Source organism: Alligator mississippiensis, chromosome 4, assembly GCF_030867095.1.
Source record: "Alligator mississippiensis isolate rAllMis1 chromosome 4, rAllMis1, whole genome shotgun sequence".
In the NCBI taxonomy this organism is placed as follows: Eukaryota; Metazoa; Chordata; order Crocodylia; family Alligatoridae; genus Alligator; species Alligator mississippiensis.
The window spans coordinates 232104810-232129809 of record NC_081827.1 but is presented as its reverse complement, the minus strand read 5'-3'; the positions used below and the strand labels follow the sequence as shown (position 1 = coordinate 232129809).

The 25000-nt window shown below is 39.8% G+C and overlaps 1 protein-coding gene across 7 annotated transcripts in view; it reads right to left on the bottom strand.

Moving 5' to 3' along the window:
• The window catches only part of GTDC1 (glycosyltransferase like domain containing 1), a 302948-nt gene that overhangs the window by 20563 nt on the left and 257385 nt on the right, over nt 1–25000 (bottom strand). For all 7 annotated transcript variants that reach the window (XM_059727401.1, XM_006266997.4, XM_019480237.2 and 4 more), the window contains one exon: nt 2105–2214. In XM_059727401.1, coding sequence (XP_059583384.1) covers nt 2105–2214 — 110 coding nt within the window. The remainder of the gene's footprint in view (nt 1–2104; nt 2215–25000) is intronic.

The window sequence follows — 25000 nt, the reverse complement described above, 5'->3', positions numbered from 1 at the left end:
GTCTGGAAGGACAACACTTCTTTTCTAGACCTGCAGGTGTCCAGCTGGACAACTGGTATGAAGCCCTTGCATTGGATGAGGAGCTCAGTCCAGTGGCAAAAGAGGCCAAGTCATGCACCCCTAAGGGAGGGAGGATCGAGACCACTGCAACCAAAAGAAGTGGCAAGTGGTAGCGGTTGGTGACTCGCACCTGTGGGGCAAGGAGGCATCCATCTGCTGGCTTGAACTGTTGGCTCGAGAGGTCTGCTCCCTGCCTGTGAAATGTTATAAGAGAGGTTGCCCAGACTCATCCAGCCCTCTGACTACTAGTCCATGACACTGCCAGGGTGACCTTGAGCAGACCAAAAGTGACTACATGGCTCTGGGTGCAAGGGTGAAGGGGACGGTGGCCCAGGTGGTGTTCTGTCAATTTAGATAAAGGCCTGGCAACAGATGGTCACATCCTAGAGATCAACACTTGTCTGTATGGATGATGTTGCCAACAGGGCTTTGGCTTCTTTGACCACAGGATGGTGTTCCAGGAAAATGGAGGCATCCAGGAAGATGCAGTCAATCTGGTGAACAGAGGGAAGAGTGTCTTCATATACAAGCTTGCTAATCTAGTAAGGAGTAGGGATGTAAATATCATTTAAAAAAATATTCGTTTAACCTCCTCTAATTATATATTGTTTAAACAATTAACTAATAACAACACAGCAGCTCAGATACAGCTGCTGCTGGGAACCACTCCCACTCCCAGAGCCCTTTGACTGGGGGACAGGGGATGGGGTGGGGAAGAGAAGGCAAACCCAGTCAGACAACACAGCCCACATGAAGCCCTGCAAGGAAAGAACACCTGTGAACAAGCAGCTAATTGCTTAACTGATGAGTCTTTAGGCTGTTGGCTGTTTTCCTCTTAGGCTATGGATATAGTCACTCTCCCCTCTTCTCCCCGCTCCTGCCTGCCCTGCTGGGGCACTGAACCCATCCCAAGCTAAAGCATAACTGGTAAGCTAACTGGATATCATTACACTTAACGGTTAAACAATTAATCGTTGACCTTTTCATATCTCTAGTGAGGAGGGTTTTAAACTAGATTCACCAGAGGATGGAGACAAAAGCTCAGAGGTAATTAAAGAGCCTGGAGACTTGAATAAAAACTTAGTAAAGGGAAACAATCATGGAAACCTGAGCAAAGTTCTCAGGAAGAGGATAGGACACTCAGTTAGATACTTTAAATGTTTATACGCTAATGTGAGAAGTATGGGGAACAAACTGGAAGACCTGGCAGTCCTAGTATAATCACAGAATTATGATGTACTTGGGATTACGGACACATGGTGTGACAGTTCACATGTCATGGTGGGACAGCTCACGTGACTAGAGTACAGCCATAGATGGGCATAGCTTGTTCAGGAAAGAGGTATGGCAAAAAAAAAGAAAAAGGTGTTGCCTTGTACATAAAGGTGATGCACATGTGTTCAGTGGTGCAGTATGAAGTGGAGGCCTGTTGAAAGTCTCTGACTAAAAGTCAGAGGGGGGAGGGTCATGATGGGTGTCTGCTACAGGCCTCTAAACACGAGAAAGAGATGGATGAGGCCCTCTGAACGAGGGCCAGAAGCTTTCAAATTGTAAGACTTGATTATCATGTAATAGTTTAATATCCATTAACATTTACTTCTTGTTTTTCTTGCTGATAATGCCAGCAGTTAATGCCAATTGTTATGGTACTTGTTATGATGTTCATACTTGTCTATTATTAAATAAACTAACATTTATTATACTAATTTCATATATACCAAACTGACATCAAATAACAACTTTTCATCAGGGCCTCACATTGAAAGTCTCTTTATACCAATTCTCTGAACTATCCAACAAGCTTATATCTTTCGTTTTTATATACATGTACATACAATGTATGAAAAACATGTAATAAATAAGCGGCTGTATCCTCTCAAGTAATGTCAAAGAATGTTCATTTAACAAAAATTATAACTTTAAACTTTACAATACACCAAGATCATATATATATATAATAGTCTTAAAAGTAAATATATGTATGCATATAGAAATTACTTCTAAATGTATGCCACCTGTAGAATTATAGAATTAAAAAAGGTACCTGGCACATCGGTGAAAGTCTCTCCCAGGACAGATACATGAAAATGTAGTTCCTTCTCTTTAAGTTTCAGTAATACTTTAAAGAAACTTTCAGGGTCTTTATCATGTTCCCTTGAAACAAGCAGAATGAATCTTGATTTAGGGTATGTTTATTTGTGGTAAACTTCTCACTTATCACAGTAGTATTTATTTTTAATTCTAGCGTTGGGGTCCCTAGAAATGTTTTCCCTTTGCTTTCTACCCTAATCAGGATGGCTTATGTCATATGGAAGCTTAGTTTCCTCAGCCTACCACATGAGATGAGAACTCAGCCTTGTTTCCTTGGCCCATTTTTCTGAAACCATGTGTTCACTCTTCACATGATCAAGTTAGCTAAGATCCTGAGCTAAAATATGATTCCACCTAGCTAAAAGTATACAGGGCAGACCTTGGAGAGGCGGGAAACTTGAGAGAATCCTTCCTTCTGTGCTGCCCCCAGTGATAAAGGAGTTAGTCTTCAAAATACTTTATCCCTCTTTGAAAAAACACTATATTAAGCAACTACATTTGCTAAGAAAACAAAAGTTCCAAAACGGATTTTTATGAATATTTGAGTTTTTAAAAGCTTCCAAGTCATTTAGTGCACTGGATAAGAAAGAAAGGACACAACTGAGATAGAGGTCTTTCTGCACCTGTAGGCTTCTAAGTAGCTAGCTGGGGAGTTATTTAGTAAAGGATAAGATAGAATTATAAGTGTATACAGATTTTATTTCATGATTAAATTAAAGATTTGGAATTATATTCTTCCCCACGGTTAAGGTCTTAAGAAACATTGGTTTGGTTAGTTAAAAAGAAAGAAACTAGATGCTATTCTATCGTCTTTATTATGACAGAACGAGAGGTTAAAAGACACCATAAATGAATAAAAATTTCCATAATTTGGTAAATTGCATTAAAAATGAAATGAGTTATTTTTTCCATTATAAGGTGTGAATATTGTAGTATTTTTGCATTTAATTACTGTGTTTTAAATTATCTTATTTCAGACAGATGTGGGCCAGATGTCTTTCAAATATTTTGTTTTTAATTTATTATTTAGAAACTTCTACTGTTTTACTTCTTATGTTACAGGAAAATCTACAGTTTAGCAAGAGTGGGTCTTTGTCGTACAGCCTAATTATGTACAATGAATCTGTAGGTTTATCACATGGCTATATGAAACATTAATAATTATATGATTCAGAAAATCTCGGGCTCAATGACATCTGTAGTCTACATGTGTTAATTTCTAATTTGGTCAATATTTTTAGTTTAGTGAAATAAAACAAATGCTTCCTCTAATTAATGTTTTAAAAAGGACCTTTCTAGGCTTAAAATCTTCAGAAATTGTGAGGTTTACAGATTGAAAAAAAACAATAATTACTTAAAGAAGTTGTATATCCTCTAGCTTTGTTTTGTTCTCAATAATAAAAAGGAATGTAATGGCATAAGCCTCATAATTTGTTTCACATCTGTGGACCAGGAGTTTTTATGATGATGATTCCAAGTGGACAAAATTACTGACTCTCAGAGATAATTCAACTACTTTTTAAAGTTATTAAGAATCAGGACTGAAATACTCAGAAGTTGCTTGTATTCATAAGAGTACCTATTTCTGGAAAGGTAATTTGTATGTTTGAATGCACTTCTAGTGCTTGATTTCTTTTCAAAATATTTAGCCGAAAGAGCTGGGAAATGACAATGTAAAAAAGGAACCAGACTTGTCAGGGCTGGGTAAAAGTGCAAATGAAAAAGTGTATATGGAAAATAACCTCTGCTGGGATCTTCATTAGAGTCCTAAATATTTACTGATGGCCTCAATCCTCCCTTGGGGCAGGTAATTACAGGTGTTTAGCTAGTGGGTCTATTGTTAGCAGAGTAGCTAGTCTGCACACTGTATAGCTAAGGCTGACAGATGCTGAGCATGATGTTCCCTAAGTCTGTTGGGGTCAAATGTCCACTTAGAGAGAGATAAATCAAGCAAAAAGGAGGGGGCCACATAGCTGACATACTCCTCTCTAAAGTCTGCAAAATCTACACTAACAGCTATACAGCCTCAAAGGTAGAAAACTTTTCCACAACTGGATTTACAATTTCTCCTCAGAGGAAGACCAAGATGCCATGGGAAGCTACCTCTAAGGAATGGAGCTACTCCTTATTCCCCTACGAGCCAGAGGGGAGTAAGAACCCCTATAGCAGTGCTTCCCAAACTTTTCCTCAGCATGACCCTGGCCATTTCCTTAGCATGGCCCCTCACTCCCCGCTTACAGCCACTCACTCCCCCCAGGTGCCCTTTACTTCCGAGCCACAGGCCCCTGGCCCGGCCAGTACCCCTCACTTCCAATCTGCAGCCCCCCACTCTACCCAGCTGCCCCAGGGCCAGGGCCTGCAACCCTCTACCCCCCCACCGCAGCAGTACCTGAACCCTGGGTGCTGCCCGCAGGAAGCAGCAGCTGCTGAAGCTGGAGTGTGGAGCCTGGCTCCATGCCCTGCCCGTCCCTCCCCCATGGGTGGCACAGCCAGAGCAGAGCCCATGGCGGAGGGAAGGATGCAGGCTGCCCACTGTGGGCTTGGCGCTCTCTGCCCTGCTGCCCTTCCCTCAGGCTTCTGCAACCAGCTGGTGGGACCTGGCGCAGGAGAGAGCACAGCGCTGCAACCCCATCCGCTGATGTTGAGACCTCATTTGGGGTCATGACCCACAGTTTGGGAACTGCTGCCCTACAGTTTGTGGGAGCCACAAGGCCTTATACCCCTAATGAATCTTACAGCACTTGTGTAAATTAGGAAAGATATATGGGAATTCAAGCTTGCATTTCGGTTTTTCTAGGAGAGAAAGAGGAGGGAGCAAATTCTGCACCCACCAGAACAGAATTCAGAAGAAATGGCAGGAGGAGAAATTTCTGCATTTGCCCTGTTCATGGAAGCTCCACTGATGGATTTTGTGATATGAGCAGGTGATCCTCCTTTCTTTTCCCTATCAAAATATCTATTCTTCTGTTTCTCTGAAATGAAGATAGCAGTAATGTACATCAATTATAGTGGTATCTTTTATGTTCTTCTTTTTCCTATCTGGGAGGTTGTGCTGTTTCAGTTTGCTCGCCTCTGTGACTCTTACAGGCACAAAACTATTTTATTTTTAGATATTTCTGTTAAGATTTGTAGAGTGCTTCCAACAAGGGGACCCACAAATTAAAATGCACTATTATATTTACAAGCAATAAAGATATAGCTATTCCTGGTAGAAAGAATAACACATTGTACAAGACTATCTTATTTCTGCAACAAAAAGGAGAGTGATGTGTTTCTTGGCTGACATGGAGAAATCATATACAATCCAGTCTGCCTTACTCAGCAACAACTGCTAAACACACCAGATTGTCATAGCAGTGATTGTGGAAAAAGATGAACACAATATGGGATGTCTGTTCTGTAAAGATCTGCTCAAAATGACGTGCACTTTTGGCTGCATCTGTTGCATTTTTTAGCTTTATTAAAAAATATTAGTGAGTGTGTATGTTCCATTTTCGTAAGAGGAAACACAAAACTATAAAAGCTGGATGTTACTATGCAAACTTTATACTGTATTACATATTTGGGAAAAACTGAGATATGATCCCTTTTCTTTGGCCTGCACATATCTGAAATGACCCTGTATTCATTTTGGTTGATTTAATGGAAGTTTTAATAATTAATTTGGTAAAGAACTGGAAACTGAACATTGTATGAACTATATTCCAAATGGTTTGCAGAAATGCAAATCTCTGGTTACATGACAGCTACAGTATGAGGAAAGGCAACATATACCTCTAATCAGGTAACAGGCTTCACACTGACTGGGAGCCATTGTCTTCAGACAGCTTCAACTTCCATAGCCATAGATTCTGAAGAAATGTATAACTATACATGTATGCATGCCTATATATGATTATACATGTATAATAGACTTATACTTTTTAGTATTTACCTGATACATTTAGAAATGGTTAGCAAGAACTGTGGTCTAGACATTTAGGACCAAAATTAGACTTTACTGAAGTCAGAGGGAAATAACTTCTGGGATCAGTACTCACTCCAGTTTCTCTGCCTCAGTTTATCCACTTGTAAAATGGAGATAATATCTATTTTTCTACCACACAATGAGGTGTCAGGACCAATTAGTCAGTGGTTCAGATCCCTCTGTCCAGCCAGTGGTACTTGGCAGAGGATCCAAGATTCAAGATGGAAAGAGTGGGGCTTTACATCACCTTTGCTTTTGGTGCCAGCCAGACTGCCTTTGGCAGAGAGCGCTAATAATTATTAAACACCATCCTGTTATTCAGGGATTGACTGAACTTAGTGTTAGTGTAGCCCAACTTCCTTTTCCTTTGTGGGCTCTGTCAGGAGTGGCACATATGCCTAGTTTGGCTGGAGCTTCCATTTGCTTTCCATTGCTGAAATAGTACAAAAATGATAAAATGGAAGGAGAAAAGTCTGGCCCTGGTAAGACAAGGTTCTTTGGGTAAATCCAATATCTTTTATTAGACCAACTAAAATAGTTGGAAAAATTCTTCTTTGCAAGCTTACTGGTACAAAAACCCTTCATCAGGTTGAAGGGTGTTTGTAACCAAAATCTTGCAAAGAGGAGCTTTTCCAACTATTTGAGTTGGTCTAATAAAAGATATTGGATTTACTCGAAGAACCTTGTCTGCCTATGCCCTAGACCAACATGGCTACAACCTATAACTCTGAAACATGGCCCTTGTAAAGAATTTTAACTGAATATTCCTTTTACAGCATCGGGTGCAGTTTCAGCAAGAGATCCATCCCATCAAAGTAGTAAATTAAATTGATCACATTTGGTGATATTGACAGCTATTTTGATGAGAAAGCTATGCATCATTTAAAAAGTCATGTAAGAGAGACAGAAATTGTTTCAAAGGGCAAAATCAAATCATTTCTTTCTTTTAAAAGGCCAGTAAGTTTAACAACTATATAGTGAATTAAATGATCCAATAAAATAAACATGGCCATCTACAAATATGAGAAATCCCTCAATTTTTTAAAGAATGTGTATAAAGGGCATGTATCTATTGTGATACAAAGTCAGAGTCCCATCACATCAGTGCCCACATTGGCCAGATCCAGATGTGCAGGCACACATGTTAAATGGTGCATGGTGCTGCTAATTTGCATCACCAGGACAAAAGTTGCTACCAGGATATCTTGGCAGCAAAAAAAAACCTGGAAAAAAAATTGGCACAAAGCATGCCAAAGTGCCATATACCAGGACAAACACAGAGATGGGGCGCAGACAGCCCTGGGCTGACTGCTCCCTTGTTTCCACGTGCCTAAGTGTGGGAGCTCCATTGCAGATCCCCCACACTGAACACGTGATGACCCTGTCTCAAGGCACACTGCACACCAACCAGCTGCTCCACATTGTGCCTTGGGACAGGGACTCCACTTGCCTCAGTGCAGGGGCTCCATAGCACATGGAGAGAGGACACAAGCTGGGCAGGGGCACAAGCTGCCTCAGCATGGGGGCTGCCTTCTGGCTAGCCCTGCACTGAGGCACCCTGTGTGTCCCAGCCAGCCCTCCCTGCAGCCCATGGAGCAGTGGGACAATGCATCCTGCTGCAAAGTGCATGGGCAGGGGCGTGCATTGCAGCACAAAGTAGTGGCACAAATTTGTGCCACTTTTATTTGTGCTGCTGGAAACAAAGGCTTCTGCTCACATGGACATGGCATGGCATGCATTTTGAAAAGGTGGAATAAGCTCAGTTAAAAGAAATATTAAAGCAGTCCATTTTAATCATCTTAAGATTTTTAACAAGGATGATTTCCACTATTTCTGAGGTAGAGAATTCAGAAAGGGGGAGGGGGGGGGGGGCATACACTTTAATAGTCCTTCAAGAAACTCTAGCACTTACCAAGCAATACAGAGCAAAACAAGAAGCAGCCCCTAATATTAGGAAAGTTTTTTTTCCCCATAGTGCAATGAAATTGCACATTGTCACATAGGAAGTCTGTGGTAGAGCCTGAAACAGAGCTCACATGTTCTATTGCCTGGAACAGAGTATTAGAAATAATATTATCCTGTCCTCAATTTCATACAATTAACTGGTTGCCAGTGGAACGAGTGTGGTATTGAAATACCAGTGAAATCTTAAGAAGAAATCCCCAAAATTTTAAAATTCAGCATATTAGTAAATTAAGAGCTAACACGAAGATTTATGACTACCATTTATGTATTTATTTGTAGTCAGAAAGTGGCTGATAGACTATATTCTGGATCAGGAAAATATTCTTTATTATTTACACAGTTGTGCGTAGTATTTAGAGGTAGCAAATGTATATACTAAGTCAGACAGAGCAGAGAGATGGAACTGGAAGAAAGGCTTGTTTGGGAATCATAAGGCAGCAGGACAACTAGGAAAAGATGTTCGAAAGACAGAAGTAAAAGGGGAAATGCCAGTGGTAGAGAAGCAAATTTGGAAGTCATGAGCATAGAAAATGAGATTTTGAAGGAAACAGGACCCTGGAAGGACCCTGTGAAAGACAGAAAAAGTCACCAAATGAAATACCAAAGCAGCAGCTCGGAAAGTAGAATTTCCAATTGAACAAAGTATCATGGAAACTCAGGGATGAAGAATTACCATGGTTTTATGGGGCAGAGAGTGGTAGTTGGCCATGTTTGTCTGATGTCAGGCAGAAGACAGCGTAAAGAAGCACCTATAGACTAACTGAATCAGAGATGCATAAGCTTTCATGAGCAAGAGCTCACTTTATCAGATGCTGTGAAAGGATAAATAAGAACAATGCAAGTGTGAAAACAGCAACATAGAACAGTTATGAGGGATAGGCAAGGTTGTGGAAACATGGTGTCTAGAGGAAGCATAACAGAAGAATCAGCATGGGAGCAGAGAAGGGAGCAAAAGACAGAAACAATGGAACCAGATAAAGTTCTTTAGTGAGGGAAAAAGAAGTGACTGAAGATCAAGAAGTCATAAATGCTAATGCAAAATAAGGAGACTTGGGCACCAAGGCAGTTGCAAGGCAGCCAGCAAAACAGCATAACAATTGTTGACTTTGCTGATTGCAAGGTATGAATAAGGCTGTGTCAGGATGTTCTTAGCTGAATTATGTTCTTTGCACAGGGAATAAAAAAACACAGTAACAGAAGGTTAAGAATAGCCTTGTGGTTCTTTATTAGTTTAACCCACACAGTTCTCTCTCTCTCCACACACACACACACACACACACACACACACACACACACACACACACACACACACACACACACACACACACACTTAGGTGGACATGAGCTCGAATCCTTAAAGTCCCATGTACCTAGTGCCATCCAGTCTTACGAATTCAAGACTTATTTGATGTCAACATCTTGTTAACCCTGTACCTAACTAGCCCATTCTCAGGGAACTACCAGCAGAATATTCAGCAAAAATACACAATGCACTAAATTACAAAGATGGACTCACTACAGCAATTAAAATGCATCACTGGCAGTCATTTTAATTTTGTTATTCTACTTCAAAATTTCACACAAAACAGTATATTTAATCAAACTGTATGAATACAGATTGCTAGTCTCTGTTAAGAGTTTGGCAGCATGACCTAGAAAAATGATCATGGCCCTGGGAACCAAGAATTACAGAGTTGTAATCTGTTCCTGTTACTGACTTTCCCCGAGTTCTCTCTGTTTGATTCTCCCCATCTGTAAAGTGGCATCAGTAACACATGGTCTTACAGGGTAATTCACTCACAAGGAGGTTGGGAGGATCCTTGTCAGCTAATAGATCTAGTAGACGATGCACTTCTTACAGTAGGAAGAATCATTTTACAAAACATATAAAATACACAGTGTGAAATGCAGTCTACTAATAATTATTGTCATAGAACTGAGAGGGAGGACATCTTAAATCAATTACTTCAAAGTACTTTACTGTCTACATTAAAATCAAGAAAAGGATATCACAAAAGAAGGAGATTTTTTTTTAATACTAAATTTCTGGTAACAATGTCCATGATAACTGCATGAGAGAAAGTATTTCTGCCAGGAAAAAACTATTAGAAAAGAAATGAGGAAAAAGAAATAACTAAGAAAATGCAAACGCTAAGGAAAAATCAATTACTTTCACTTTATCCAATTTATCATAGTATTTTTCCATCTTTAACATTTCCAATAGGAATTATAGATATAGTATGAATATGTATTTAAATCCAGTGAGTTTTCTTCCTTATCTGAATCTTTCTTCTTTAATTGTGCCTCTAAACATTGTCTAGTATCATCAGTATCAAAATTCATGATGCTATCCACTAGCCCCACAGGTTAACATGAAATGGAGTTAGCTACAAGAAAATATTTTTGCATCAGTGTCACCAAAAAAGCCCTTAAAATGAACACTATCCAGACATGTGAATGTTTTAACAGTACTGGCAACACCTCTTAACAGGAACAAGCCATAATGTCTTCAGGAAAATAAGGTCTTGATCCTTGACTGCAGATGAGAAATGTATAAGAAAGCTCTGATTGTGTTGACAACACCAAAGAATCAGAAAGCAGCCAACATGCACTGGTGAACATAGTTCTCTATTCTCATTTATAAATTATAGCTTGTTTTTATGAGAAGGATTTATTTTACCTCCAGATTTTTAAAATATTGAACTGAGAAAAATGGGTGGCACGTTCCTATATACTTAAAAAGTATTTTTTTTCCTGTTTTTGGTTATGTAGGAGAGACGGATAGGAAAAAAAGAAAGAAAGGAGAAAAAAAAGTTTATTGTTTAGTCTTTTTATCTCAGACTTAATGATGAAAAGACTTAAGCCCTGCCTAAACAAAACCAAGCAAAACAAAACAAAACAAAACCAAGCAAAACAAAACAAAACAAAACAACTCTTCCCTTGCCATATCCCTGCCCAAAATAATTTCTGGATCAGCACCAGTCACTGAGTCATTTCAAGGTAAACTTTTTCCAAGACAATGGCTGGAGTCTGATCTCCATTACATTATTAAGGATGCCAGCTCAATTTTGCTTCATGAGTGAGGAAACGTACCAGTTCAGAGTTTGGTTCAGTCTTGCTTGGTTTATTTTGCAGAAAAATCCAGTCTTATGAATTCAAGCAGCAATTTGAATAATAATAATAAGAAGAATAACAACAACAATAATAATAAACTCTTATAAAGAGCTTTTCTTCAACCCCTCAAGGAAACCTAATTATACAATGTACCACTGTTAAGGAGGACCCATCTTTGAAGCACTGATGACTGAACAAAACACATTGAGTGTGTATTTAAAACAATACAAAACAATAATAGTGTGAAACCAGATCGTTCAAATAAGGATTCTGTGAAGCACCACTTCAAGGCTCCACAAAGTACCAGATTCCATAGCTGAGAAAGAGACAGAAGCAAAATTTACTTCAAAGTCCCACTTTTGCCACCAAAAAGATCTGAGAGCAGTGATCCAGCAGTTGGTTCCTGGAAAAATTAAGAGCTGTCATATCTCCAGCCTCCCATTCTTGAGCTAGAAAAACAAGAAAATAGTTCTGAGTTACCTCCAAACAGGCCTATCTATTACCAATATCCCACTTCTATCACTGCTACACTTCAAGCCACATCATGGGACAGAAGCAGCACTGATGCGGCACTGGATCAGAGCATGCTCATAAATAAGCTCATTCCACCCACTGAAAGGAGCAAGACATCCTGCTTTCACTTCTGGATGTGTTGAGGTATTTGATAATTGTGGGGATTGTGACAATGATATCACTGCCTCAATGACGGTTCAGGGGCCCTAAAGAGAGCTGAATTGTGGAGTAGCACAAGGCTCTGTTCTGTCCCAGAGTCATTTTAACTTCTGTGGAGCTATGCGAATAAATATCCAGATGCTGTGGTTTCAAATGCAAAATTCACCTATGACAAAATAAAAGATCTCTTCTCTATCACAAGGCCTTGTATTTGGGTGAAAGGACGTGGCTTATGTTGAACATGGGTAAAGTGGAGATAACAGTGGTAGAAAGCAGGGAATATTTTGAAGTATGATTGAGGGTGTCTGTCCCATATTCTCAAATGGCGCCACATCCTAGATATTACTAAGTGAAGGCTTCATGGGAAAAGAGCTCTCTAGCACCTCCTGCTTTTTGGACCTCTCTTTCAGCCTCTTAAGACCAGACAACCCTTGCTTCAGACAAAAATGCCTGAAAACAAACCTACACTTCCACTCTCCGGCCTTCTTGAAAATATGTTCATTCTCTAAAAATCTAAAGGATAGTAAAGTTCTCAATTCGTCTGTCCACAGCTACAGGATCTTTTTTGTCCCAAAATAAACAGGGCTGCGACTGACCTAACACAGTTCCTTTTTGTATTTCTTTCTCAGAGAAAATAAGAGAAACCCTCACAGTGTCAAGATGGAAATAAATACAGCCTCAACCCACAGGAAGCGTATAATCAGCTCAATAAATAGCATTTCCTTGGTCTACTCACCTTGCCTTTTCCCAGCTGTCCCTCATTGCTAATGACCACTTACTTATAAAGTGATCAAGAAAAAGTGACAGGCCCTACCTCCTTCCTGTTAGTTAGCCATCGTCTTCTCAAAGGCTTACTGACCAGGCATGGTCACATTAATCCTTCTGAACACATCAGACTGACTCAAATAGCAACCATAGTGAAAAGCCACTGCTACTTCTATTTGAGAGCAGCTAAACCACTACATCCCATCATGCAGGATGATACTTTGGCCAGGGTGAGCTAGCATTGTGTCTTCCAGGCTGGATTATATTGCACTCTACCTAAGCAGGAGTATATAACACGAGTGCTCCACTAAACTATACTATACTGCTTCATTATAGGACACTGGATCAGACTGAAAGTCCTGGTCTTAATCAAGAAGGTCCTGGAAATAATCAGCTGTACTTATTCTAAGTCATCTTTTTTTCTGGAATGGTGACCTCCCTGGGTATGTATGTTCGACAGGAACCAGGAAGCTGTCATCCACACGCTGAAGCTCCTAAGGAGGAGCTTTTTTGGCAGCTAGACCATTTTTTGGAACTCATTATCAGAGGAGATTAGAATGACCACAAATCTTACTGAGTTCAGAAGCAAGCATGAATTAATTTATTTGAGTTAACTTGCCCACAGCCACAACTAAGAAAAAGCACGGGAGAGAGGACAAGGGAAGAAAAGAGATTTAAAGAGACCGAAAAGCATAACAGGGAAGAAAAATGGAGAGGGGTGAAAAAACTAATTAAACAGGAGGGTAAAAAAAGCTTTGAACCAAAAAAATACCCTATGATCTTGGGAAAAGAAAGCAGGGATGTTAGATGATTGGTTAATTGCAGATTTAGTTATTACCTCTTGGAAAACATTCATGTACTGTGACAACGGGCAATATATATTATAAAAGCAGCTGGTAGTAACCATCTCTTAAGGTTCCCTAACACTTCTTATTATAAAAGCCTCCTTTTCCCATTGTTTTTAACTTTTGTCTAGTATTAACCATCAGTGGACAGAAACTAAGACTGATGACTGGCAGAGGAAAGAAAAGGAAAACTGATACTGTGAGCTGGAGTGGAGTTCAGCAATTTGGGAAGACTAGGCATGGCAGATGAGGATGCACACCAGGAGCTGATGAAGGAAACAGTGGAGAGAATAAGGAAGAGGCAGGGAGTCTGTAAGTGGAAGAAGACTGAAAGTGGATAGGGACTAGTTCAGGGATAGGCAATTACTTCAGGTGGAGTGCTGCTTAACCAGCTTTGGCAAGCTGTCGAGGGCCACATGGGTAGCCCCACCCTTTCACAGGTGCCCCACCCCCCGGTCACCATCTTGGGACTGGAAGGCCCGTCCCCTAGCCCCTGACCTTGGCCATCAGAAGCCCTCCCCATGCCCCTGGAAGTATGCCTTTCAGCAAAGGGTTTTGCCATCTTGGAACTAGAAAAATACCAAATTATAGTCTAAAAAGCAAACATCTAAAACTTTTATTAATTTGATTTTAAAAATATTTTTGTCCTGGTTTACATGTGTTTGTGTAGTGTACATAGAGGTGATTGTTTATAATAGCTTAAAATGAAGTCTTACTCTTGTATATTGTGGCGGGGGTATATGTTTATAGGGGGCTGCAGGTGTGTCGGGATGTGGGGGATGGATAGATGTGGGAGAGGTGTGGGGTGAGGGAGCACGTGGATATGTGAGGGGCTGTGTGTGGGGAGAGGGTGACTGGGGTATGTGAGGGAGTGGAGGGTCTGTGTGTATGGCAGTGCGAGGCGGGGTGTGGGTGCACGTGTATGGTACAGTGTGTGTGTGGGACTCGCCCTATGAATACACACACACAGTCCCTCCCTACACACACACACCCAGGGTACTCGTGTGGCCTGTGCTCCCCCGGTCTAGCAATGCAGCTGGGAGCCATGTGCTGATGGAGCAATGCAGGGGCAGGAAAGCAGGGAAATGGCTGGGTGTGGGGTGGGGCTGGGCTGCTGTATTCCTGCTGAGGCTCCCTCTGGATCCTATTGCCCTTGGCTCCTGTCATTTTTTACAGGCAACCAGGAGCAGATAAATATGTTTCAAATTTTTTAGGGGCTCTGCGGGCCAGATAGAATGGCCTGGCAGGTTGGATCCAGCCTGTGGGCTGTATTTTGCCTACCCCTGGACTAGTTGGACAAGGAGTAAAAAACAGGTGATGGATGGAAAGAGATGAAGAGGAAGAGAAATGCATGTGGAGGAGCCAGTGCATGTGAGGAGGAAATAGAAGTGGTTGAGGGAAGGCACTGAAACAGGAATCCGGTGAGGGGACCTAATTATATTGGATAAAGAAACCAGGAGGATTGGGACTCAGAGCTAATGAGGATGAGTAGCATTGGGAGGCGGGGGAGGATGAAGATAACTAAAGGCTTGGGTAGGAGTGAATAACAGACAGGATGAGAAACTGGAAATTGGATGAGAACTGGAAGTAGCTGAAAGAATGATACTGGAACTAGGTGAAAGAACAGAAACTAGGACTGGAAGGGTGAAGGCTGGAGGAGTGATACTTTGCTGGGCAAAGAGAGTGGATTGGTACAAGAAGCATAAGGAGTGGATAAGGAGATACAGGTAAGAAAGAGAGAGAACTGTGACAGCCAAAAGGAGGAAACAGCTGAAAGAATCTGTGCCCTCAGAGTACTCATCTTTCCAGCACCTAGAATCTCAAGTCTTATTCCTTTATTTCTGGCAAATATTTGGGAAACTAGCAAATTGCCCATCAGTAATGACTGGGGGTGGAAGCGGGGAGCAGCAGGGACAGAGCCCAGACTCAGGCTCTGCATCCCCGCACCCCCCCATCCTTGTTGAGCCTGGCCCTCCTCCTCCCCCCTTCAGGCCTGACCCTGTTTCCTCACCTCCCCTGTTGCTTCAGGGCCAACCCTGTTCCCCCCTGGCAGTTCAGGTCCAGGCCTGCTCCCCCCATGCCCACCCCCCACTGCTGCAGGCCTGGCCCCATTGCCCTGCCACCACAGCCTGACCCCATTCTAGTTGCCCCACAAGAGGAAAACAAGTACTTGGTTTCTGATCCTAGATAAGGGCAAGTTTATTAGGTATGTCTGATAATCTTTGAGATATGAATCTAAGCAAATCCCAAACTGATACTTTGGAGGTTTGTCTATTTTGAGTTTAAAAAACAAACACACAAACCTTATGAAGAAAGACTAAGGGATCTGGGACTGTTCAGCCTGGGGAAGAGAAGATTAAGGGGGGACTTGGTGGCCATCTATAAGTATGTAAGGGGTGAATATTGGGAGCTGGGAGAAAAAATGTTCACTAGAGCATCCCAGGGGAGGACAAGGAGCAGTGCCCATGAACTGTTAGAGGACAGTTTCAGGTTAGATGTAAGAACTTCTTTACAGTAAGAGTGACCAGAATCTGGAATATACTTCCCAAGGAAGTGGTGCGGTCCCCATCCTTGGAAGTCTTCCAGAGGAAACTGCACAGACACCTTCCTGGGATCATTTGATCTCAGCAGTATTCCTGCCCAGAGCAGGGGGGTTGTACTTAATGATCTTTCAAGGTCCCTTCCAGCCCTTAACTCCTATGATTCTGTGACTAGTTAAAGCTATCCATTCACTCAGAAATGTATCCAGTATTGATGGTATTGAAAATGATACAGTAATCTTCACAATACCTCACTAAGGTAGATGGTCTTACAGAGGTAGAACTAGGTTTTTAGTTAGTACAAAGTGCCCACGTCTACATGAGACACTGACTACTCAATCGTTACTGCACAGTCATTAGTGTACAAAATTAATGACTGCAGTAATGACTGAGTAGTCAGCGTCTCGTGTAGACATGGCCAATTTGTATATACCCTGTTATCTTGGGACTCAATTTAGTACTTGTATAAACAAGTCCTAAATGACTGCGCAGTAACTGGAGTTACTGCGCAGTCATACCAAGACTTTTTCATGATGCTGACTGCACAGTAGCTCGTGACTACTATGCAGCAGCATCCCGTCACACTTCCTGCCATGCAATGCTACTGCGCAGTAGTCACAGGCTACTGCGCAGTCAGCATCTTGTGTAGACATGGTCAGTATGTAAATAATATAATTTTTTGCAATGCTTCAACTGAGCCTTCAAGTTATGGAGGATTTATTTGTAAAAAATAAATGTCTACCACTGTGTCTATTTACATTTAGTAGTACACTGTGAGTATGGTTAAAGTGAAGCACTTTTACTTTGTCTGTTCCACCCTAAGTTTACTTGTATCAGACCCATGCTGGTAGAGACCTGATGTATTCCACCATCCAAAATACTACAAAACTGCTTTAAAGTACTTTAGTATCATATAACTCCCCACCCACCCTTGTAATTCCTCCCTCCACAATTAAATCATACTTGGTTTTATAAGATCTGGCCAGTTTTTATCGCTGGCCAGATCTGGCAAGATTTTATCGCTTAATATAACTCTCATTCACAATTCTAAAAAAAGTTTTGCTTTTTTGAAAATACATTTTATGAATGGGAAATATGGGAAGTTATAGGATAACATGGAGGATAGTGCACTCATTTGGCTCAGGGTAGAATATCGCTCATTGGGTTTGAATTTTTAATTAGTATCAGGCAACAGTTCTTAGTTCGGAACACCGCTTTTTACATCTCAGGGTGGATATTACTTTTACAATGATTTTCAGTGATGGCTCTTTACTAACTTCAGTAGAGTTAAGCTACATTGAATTTACCAATAACCAGATGAGAGCAGAATAAGGCCTCACAGCCTTTGTCTGAATTTAAACTGAAAAAAGGCAGTACAGCATTTAGCTGAAGTGAAAGAACTTAATGTTTTGGGGACTGCTGAGAATGAAAATAAAGGAGTTTTGGATATAATTCTTTTTCAGCCTATCACATTTTCCTATATCAGAATAAAGTCTGTTAAAATTAGCAAATAAAGGCTTTCAGGAGAGCTTTACTAAATCATTTATGACTTATCAAGTTAAAACTCCCACTCAGATAGCTTAATAAAACATTTCAGAAAATGTATCTAATTTTACTGGAAATCAAAAAGCCAATTATGAACTATAAAAGTTACTGTGTGCTAAACCATTGCATAGTTTTCCATAAATAGAATATTTACAAACAACTTGGATTTAGTTCTTGAAAGTTTCAGTTTCTGAAGGTCAAATAAGTATGTAACTGCTTAATAAAGAAGCAAAGAAGTACCTCTAAATATCTGCAAGCTCTGATGGGCTTATATTCTGCTCCTTAGGTGAGGTATTAGCAAAGCTTATTTATTTTCATTTCCAAGGCTTTTATTTGCTCATTCCCTTGTGGTAAAGCTGATTTCCATGATGATTCCCTTCTTAATTTTAATACCCTTTTTACTCATCATATAGACATAAGAATTTTCCATAAAATAATGAAACCCTTCCAAAGGAAATGAAGACAACTAAAGAGGGGAAAGTAAACTAAAGCTTACTTTTTTTTCAATTAATTGATCCACTGTCATATGCATATATGAAAGATTTTTTTAATGCAAGGAAAATAAGGTTAATTAACATAAAAACCCTCACTCGTTGAGATGTTGAATTTTGTATTTTATCCATGCTGCCTTAAGTGCCTTGATTTCCCAGTAATGACCTAGTTCTCCTAATGAGTAACATTAACCCCTGGCTGTAGCTGTCCAGGACTTAATTGTCAACTGGAGCTGAAATAGGAGTTTGCCGATCAGCAGGTATGTGGTATATTAACTCATGTCATTTCAGACCCTAATAAATAAATCTGTTGCTACGGCAACAGGAACATCAGCTGTATCACTTTTTTTTTTTTTGCTTTTTAAAGGAAACTGCCTTTCACACTGCGCTTTTTAAAATAGGAAATTAACTACATGTAACCATAATTAGAAGAAACATCATTTCTCATCTTAGAAACATATCTACATTAATGAAAAAGACATTCAAAAAGAGGACTGCTTTCTACTGTGATCAGGGTAACTGAAATTATTTCCTTCAACTGAGGGAATGCAGTTTGAATAGATCACAAAATATTTTAGTTCCTTCTATTTCTGTGATATTTCTCTACTTCTTTGAATAAACAGCTGATGCCAAATTAACAGAATGTTTCAACTGCTAATCAGGTGCATGGGCAATTGAAAAAAATACAAAAAACCCCATCACTTACAAATTCTAACATCTTTTATTATACTCTCTGTATATTTTGATATAATTGTCAGACTATTCAGGACAAATTATGGACTCCTACTTAAGCACTGCTTTCCTGTGCTCAGTGAAGCCAACAATCTGAATGGACAGAGAAGAGGCCTTGGAGACAGGTAACCCAAATGCAGTGTTGAAGTGAAAAATGACTTGCTGTGCTATGCTGGAAAAGTTGTTTAATCACATGGTACCCTAGTTTCTCCATCTTTAAAATGGGGATTATAATGCTCACATGTAAAACACTTGAGATTCTTTGATTAAAGGTTTTGTAAAAATACAAAATCATCTCAAAATGGGATTGGGAACCAAGTTCTTGTGATTCCCTGTTTTCTGTTTGGAGACAGCACACAGCTGAGGTCACTCAGGCTAGGGACAGACATTACACATAAACTGGTTTAAGTGATCAGAAACTGGTTTAAACCTATAACAGAACAGATGTTCAGTACACATAAACCAGTTTGAAAATGGCTGAAACCAGTTTGAGATAAACCTGGTTGAATGTAGTATCAGACTTAACTGATTTGGGTCAAACTGGTTTATGCAATGTCTTTCCCAGACCCCTTCCTGGTTTAAGTTAAACCAGATTCCTCAGCCCAGAGAGCATGCCAGGTTGCTGGGGCAGGGCTCTCTGCTCCACAGCAGGGCTGGTCTGAGTCACTGCAGGCATGTGCCTGCGTTTCTGGATGTCTGTCTGGTTACAAACTGATTCAGCCTAGCCAGGTTAGACTAACCTGCAAAGATTGAATCAATTCAGGCTCAGGCTTTTTGAATGTCTGTCCCTAGCCTCAATGTTCAGCAGGTTGAAGTCAAAATAACCATTTTGTCCTCTACTTTGCCTGTTGAGAGGCTCCATGTGTGTTAGAATATATTCTAATTATCATTTTGCACTAATATTTTAAAAAATGGGTAGTTCAAGTTCTGTCCAAATAGAAGTGAATGGATTTTCAAGAGATTCTGAGCATCTGTGTCTCCTACGAACCTCAGCTGGGGAATTCAGGGAGTGGAGAATTGAAGACAGTTGTTTCAGTTGATCCCTGTTTGCTGGAATGGCCCCAGGCTCAAACGATACCTTACATTTAAATAGTGCTGAGTCAACTCATAGTTACATCCAGCCTGATGATTAGAAGGGTGCAAAGGTAGCATATAATAACCTTTGCCCTTATCAAAATTAAGACTGCTGCTTCTATCAACTGTCTGCTTCTTAAAGCCCTTATGGAAGAGATGATAAAGAGAAGATGGAAGGCTAGCATTTTAAAGTTACCCTACAAATACATTTTTTTAAACTTAAGATGTCCTCTTCTATAGCCTGCAAACTTTTAAATGCTTGTAGACATCTTAAATAAAGAAATACTCCATTTTAAAATAGAAAGGCTGAATCCTCCAAACCCCTAATTGCAGAAATAGGAATATTCAGGATTAGACTGTAGCTATGAAAGAATAAAGAAGGAAGAACAGAAGTTGGCATTGGCAGAGACAATGCTTTCATTACTTCAGGACCTTATCTGTGTATTTAAATACTTGCAAATTTTAAATTTAAATTCCACTAAGAATTTTCTGTTTTTCTTATAACCAACGTCCCTGAACTGTTAACTTTAATGTTCTGATATGGGCTTTCAATTCTAACATAAGTTTGATCAACTTTGATCTGGGAGAATAGTTAACTTAATTTCATTTTGATTTCCATGTTGAAAAAGGGTAGGATTTTTGGTATGACATCTTTTTATACATTTTATGGTGATATTTCATTCATTTAAATCTGCATCATCTATGCCACAGTTATCAGAGATCTGAACTGGAACTTTTGTTGGGGTGGATTAAATAGGTCAAATTTTCTCAAATGCTAATGCATAAATATGTACATCATTTTTATATTCTTATTTTATATCCTATGGTAATACTGCCATATTTGGCTAAGATTGCATACACACTTGTATGCTAAGCCTCTATTTTTTAGTTTTTATTACTTATCCTTTGGGGACTAAATTTGCCTGTGTTTATTGCTTTTTTAAATGTTTTGATTCAAAACTGTTTAGCAGTTTTTGAAACCAGGTAAATGAGGGGAAACCATTTTCCTCATAAAAAATTCCACAGTGGTTTTTTTTCTAAACAGTTTTCATGCCAAATGAAATGGAGTTCAAGATGTCTTGATAATTCTAGTAAAAACAGTTTTGACTGGTCAGAGCTATGCTTATTTTAGTACAGCATATTGTGCACACATACTCCAGTAAGTTTGCAGCTATGAGGCCAAACACCTTTATCCTCATTCATTGTGTAGATAACTGCACCATGCATGGAATTTTTGCAGATTCTGCAAACAACTTACTATACACCATATTACTCCCTCTGCATAAAGTACACACATCAGACAAGTACTTAAAAGAGTACCCTGTTTCAGCACACACCTGATGCATACTGCATACAGGCACACTAAAGAGAACATAAGACTTGCCATTTACTGGATCAGACCCTAGGTCTTGCTCAGTATCCTGCATCACACACTGGCAGAGATGAAAGGGAGAACAAACAGGTATGACCAGGGTTCTTTTTCCCATTGACCCTCTTAGTTGCAGCCTCCAGCATTTAGGCCAGGTACAGACATTACATTTTTACTGGTATAAGTGTTCAGAAACTGGTCTATACCTAAAACAGAACAGAAGTCTGGCACACAAAACCAGTCTATATCCATAACAGAAGTTTGGCGCACATACAGTGGTTTAAAAACGGCAGAACCCAGTCTAAGATTTGCCCGTCTTTCCCCTCTCACCAAAAGGCAAATGCGTGTTCTCTTCACTACCAATCTGAGCTCCTTCGCTTACAGAGAATTGAGTAAGTTGGACTGATTCTGCCTCAGGCTTTTGAATGTCTGTACCTAGCCTTTGGCTTTAAGAAGTTCTGTTTCAGAGGCTGTATCCCTAATTCCCATGCTCAACAGCTACTGATGCCCCTTTCCTACCAGAATTTGTCTGATCCCTTTTTTAATCTGGCTAAACTGCCAGGTTCCATAACATCTGGTGGCACTTTTCCACACTTTAGTTACACACTGGGCACATCTACACAAGACACTACTTTGCAGTAGCTACTGTGCATTTATTTAGTACTTGTATTAGCAAGTACTAAATAAATGCACAGTAACCAGAGTTACTGCACAGTTGCGCCACAATATGTCTATTAGGTGATGCTACTGTGCAGTAGCCTAATAATACTGTAGCATATTAGCATTGTCCATGCTGTGACGCATTACTGGACAGTATTTTTTGGCTACTGCACAGGCAGCGTCTCATATAGCTGCACCCACTATGTGAAAAAGAACTTCTTTTTGTTAGTTTTAAACTTAGTACCTACTAGTTTCATTTTGTGGCCCCTATTCTTGTCTTGTGAGAGAATAAATAATAAATCCCTATTTACTTTCTCTTTACCATTTACTGGTATATAAACCGTTATCATGTGTGTGTCCCCCCCACACCATCTTTTTTCTAAACTGAATAGGCCTAGCATCTTTAGTCCCTCCTCATATGGAAGTCCCTCCATACTGCTAATCAACTTTGTTTCCTTTCTCTGTACCTCCTCTAGTTCTTCTATATCCTTTTTGAGGTGTGGAGACCAGAACTGGGCACAGTATTCAAGGTGTGGATGCACCATGGATTTATAAAGAGAAGAGTGGATCTGATGACAAAATATTCCAGATACTGAAGAGACAGGGTTTTACATTGTACAAAGCATGAACACATAGGAAAATGCATATTTAAGGTCTGTTTATAAATATTACACGGTCAGTACAGCAAAATTCTGTAGGAACTCATGCTCTATTCAATATACATTCTGGGACAAATTTTCCATTGCATTCCAGTAGGATGGGGACAGAAAGCCAGCAAATCTGCCTGCTGAGAAGTTCCTTGGTTTTGTGCATCCTGTCAGGTAACTCACAGCTGACATTCCTGGTTCTTGCATGATCTGATCGTTGCACCATTTACACCGTACAGTTTGACTAGTCAATGTAAAGGTGGAACCATGACTCTGTCTCCTACTTGTGATGGGACTGAGACCATCGAAGTGGACAGGTGAGCTCAGTGATTTGAAACACATCACTGGGGATGGTAGGATACTGACATATCAGGCTTTACAAAATGGGGTCATTTCTTAAACTGCTTAGCTTTATCTCAGTACATACTGTCTTCCCTAAGAGAAGAAAATCTTGAGACACATATCTTCATGGATTCTCACTTTTTTCTGTTTTCACATATCCTTCCCCACTCGTGTCATAATATTTTATATATAATATTATATAAGGTAACTGTGTTTATATGATCTTTGAAATGATTCAATACTCCCTATTCATTTATATGTGTGCAAATGCTTCTACACTGAGAGTATAATCTTATATCAAACTCATGCGGTTGAAGTAAGAAGAACTGGTTTCTAACAACTATCAATTACCAAAACCTTTTGCTGTTGTGATTTTGTACATAGTGGGTACAAACCTGTGGCTCCAGTAAACCCTGGGGCTAGATACAAACATTAAAAAAGCCCAAGGCAGAAATGATCTAAGTCACATAGTTTTCTGTAAGCAGCATAGTTTGGGTCGGTAGCAAACAACACACATTCGCCCCTTGGTGGGGTAGGGAAAACCTTAGACTGGGTTCCACTATTATTCCAGTCTGTGTGCTGAACCTCTGTTCTGTTACAGGTACAGACTGGTTTCCAATCATTTATACCAGTAAAATTGTAATGTCTGTAATTGGCCTTAGTGTTGCACAGACACTTCAGGCCTATTACATAAAAGGAGAGAACAAAGTAAAGATGCAGGGGCCTTACAAAGGCATCTGCTGCCCTAGAACTGTGCTATGAACTCCCACATAGAAGTGGATTACGGTCCAGTGGATTTGTAACATTACACACCCATTTGATCCCATTCTGGAAGGGAGAGAAATGATCTCCACGAGTACTGTAGCCCTGAGACTCCAATAGCATTTTTTACACTGTTCTGGGGCTTCATGGTCCATGTGTGGGTGTGGATATATAGAGTGATAGGAATGGGGATAAGTAATTCATTATGCCAATCACTGCTGGACTCCTTGGTACACACTCCCAATACTTAATGTATACTTTATTACTCAGTCTGAGAATTTGTGATACCATGCAAAGTTCTTCTCAAGTCTGGCTTCTCTGTCCCTTGAACATCAAATTTCTGCTGTCAATTTTCTGTAGATAATTTTTCCATAGAGAGAAAAATCTAGTTCTACAATAAAATATTTAGGAAGAGAAGTTTAGGAAACCACTGCAGTCTTTTATATATATATATATATATATATATATATATCTTTGGCTATAAGTCATTTCTATTAACAGTGCCTTGCTATAGATGTTTATAACAAAACATTAAAGACTTGGTGGAAAGGAGAAAACAAATTACTCTGCAGAGAACCTAGCAACTCTGCTAAAATACTGTCAGTTATTTATCTACTGTCAGCAGAGGTTGCACACTATAATCCTTGACAGGCTCAGATTCAGGAAGAATGAAGAGAAGGGGCAGGGATTGCATTTAAGGGCCTGTTCTCATGCAAAGACATTTTAACACAGATTTAAAGCAGAATGTATCTCCTAGAAAATGTCACTTTTGATTCTGATACATTTCCAGGCAAGTGGGGCCTGCATTTAGTTGACTTAGTGAGAGATGTCTTAGAGGTTAACTCCATATTTTAGGCCATTCATGATCCCTGTGTGGAACTAACACAATGAGGTCAGCATCACTTCATTTTTAGGGTTTTCCTACAACAATAGCATGATTTCACAAAGGCTGAAGGGGGTTTTGTTTGATAAAGGGGAAGTAGAAAATAAAAAAGCCTCTTCTCTCTTCAAATTCCTACTTTTCTATTCTTTTAATTAGAAACAAATGTAAATCATCAAGGAATACAATGCTAGTTAAATACTATTTATTGGGCAGTATCTGCAAATAAGTTCTTCATATTGACATACAAGCACAATACTTTTGCTTGTATTTTGTACACAAAAATCCCCATGCATTACAACATGTCGCTAAAATTAGTACATTTATGTTAGGCCTAGGAAGGGGATGCTTTTGATGGCCAGTGCCTGAATAAGACTCACAAATCAGTCTCTCTCTAATAAAAAGAAACAACACATATTTTTGGATGATCTGTTTACAGTTTCTTCCTTTTTTACCTGTGTAAACTGGGGTTTAAATAA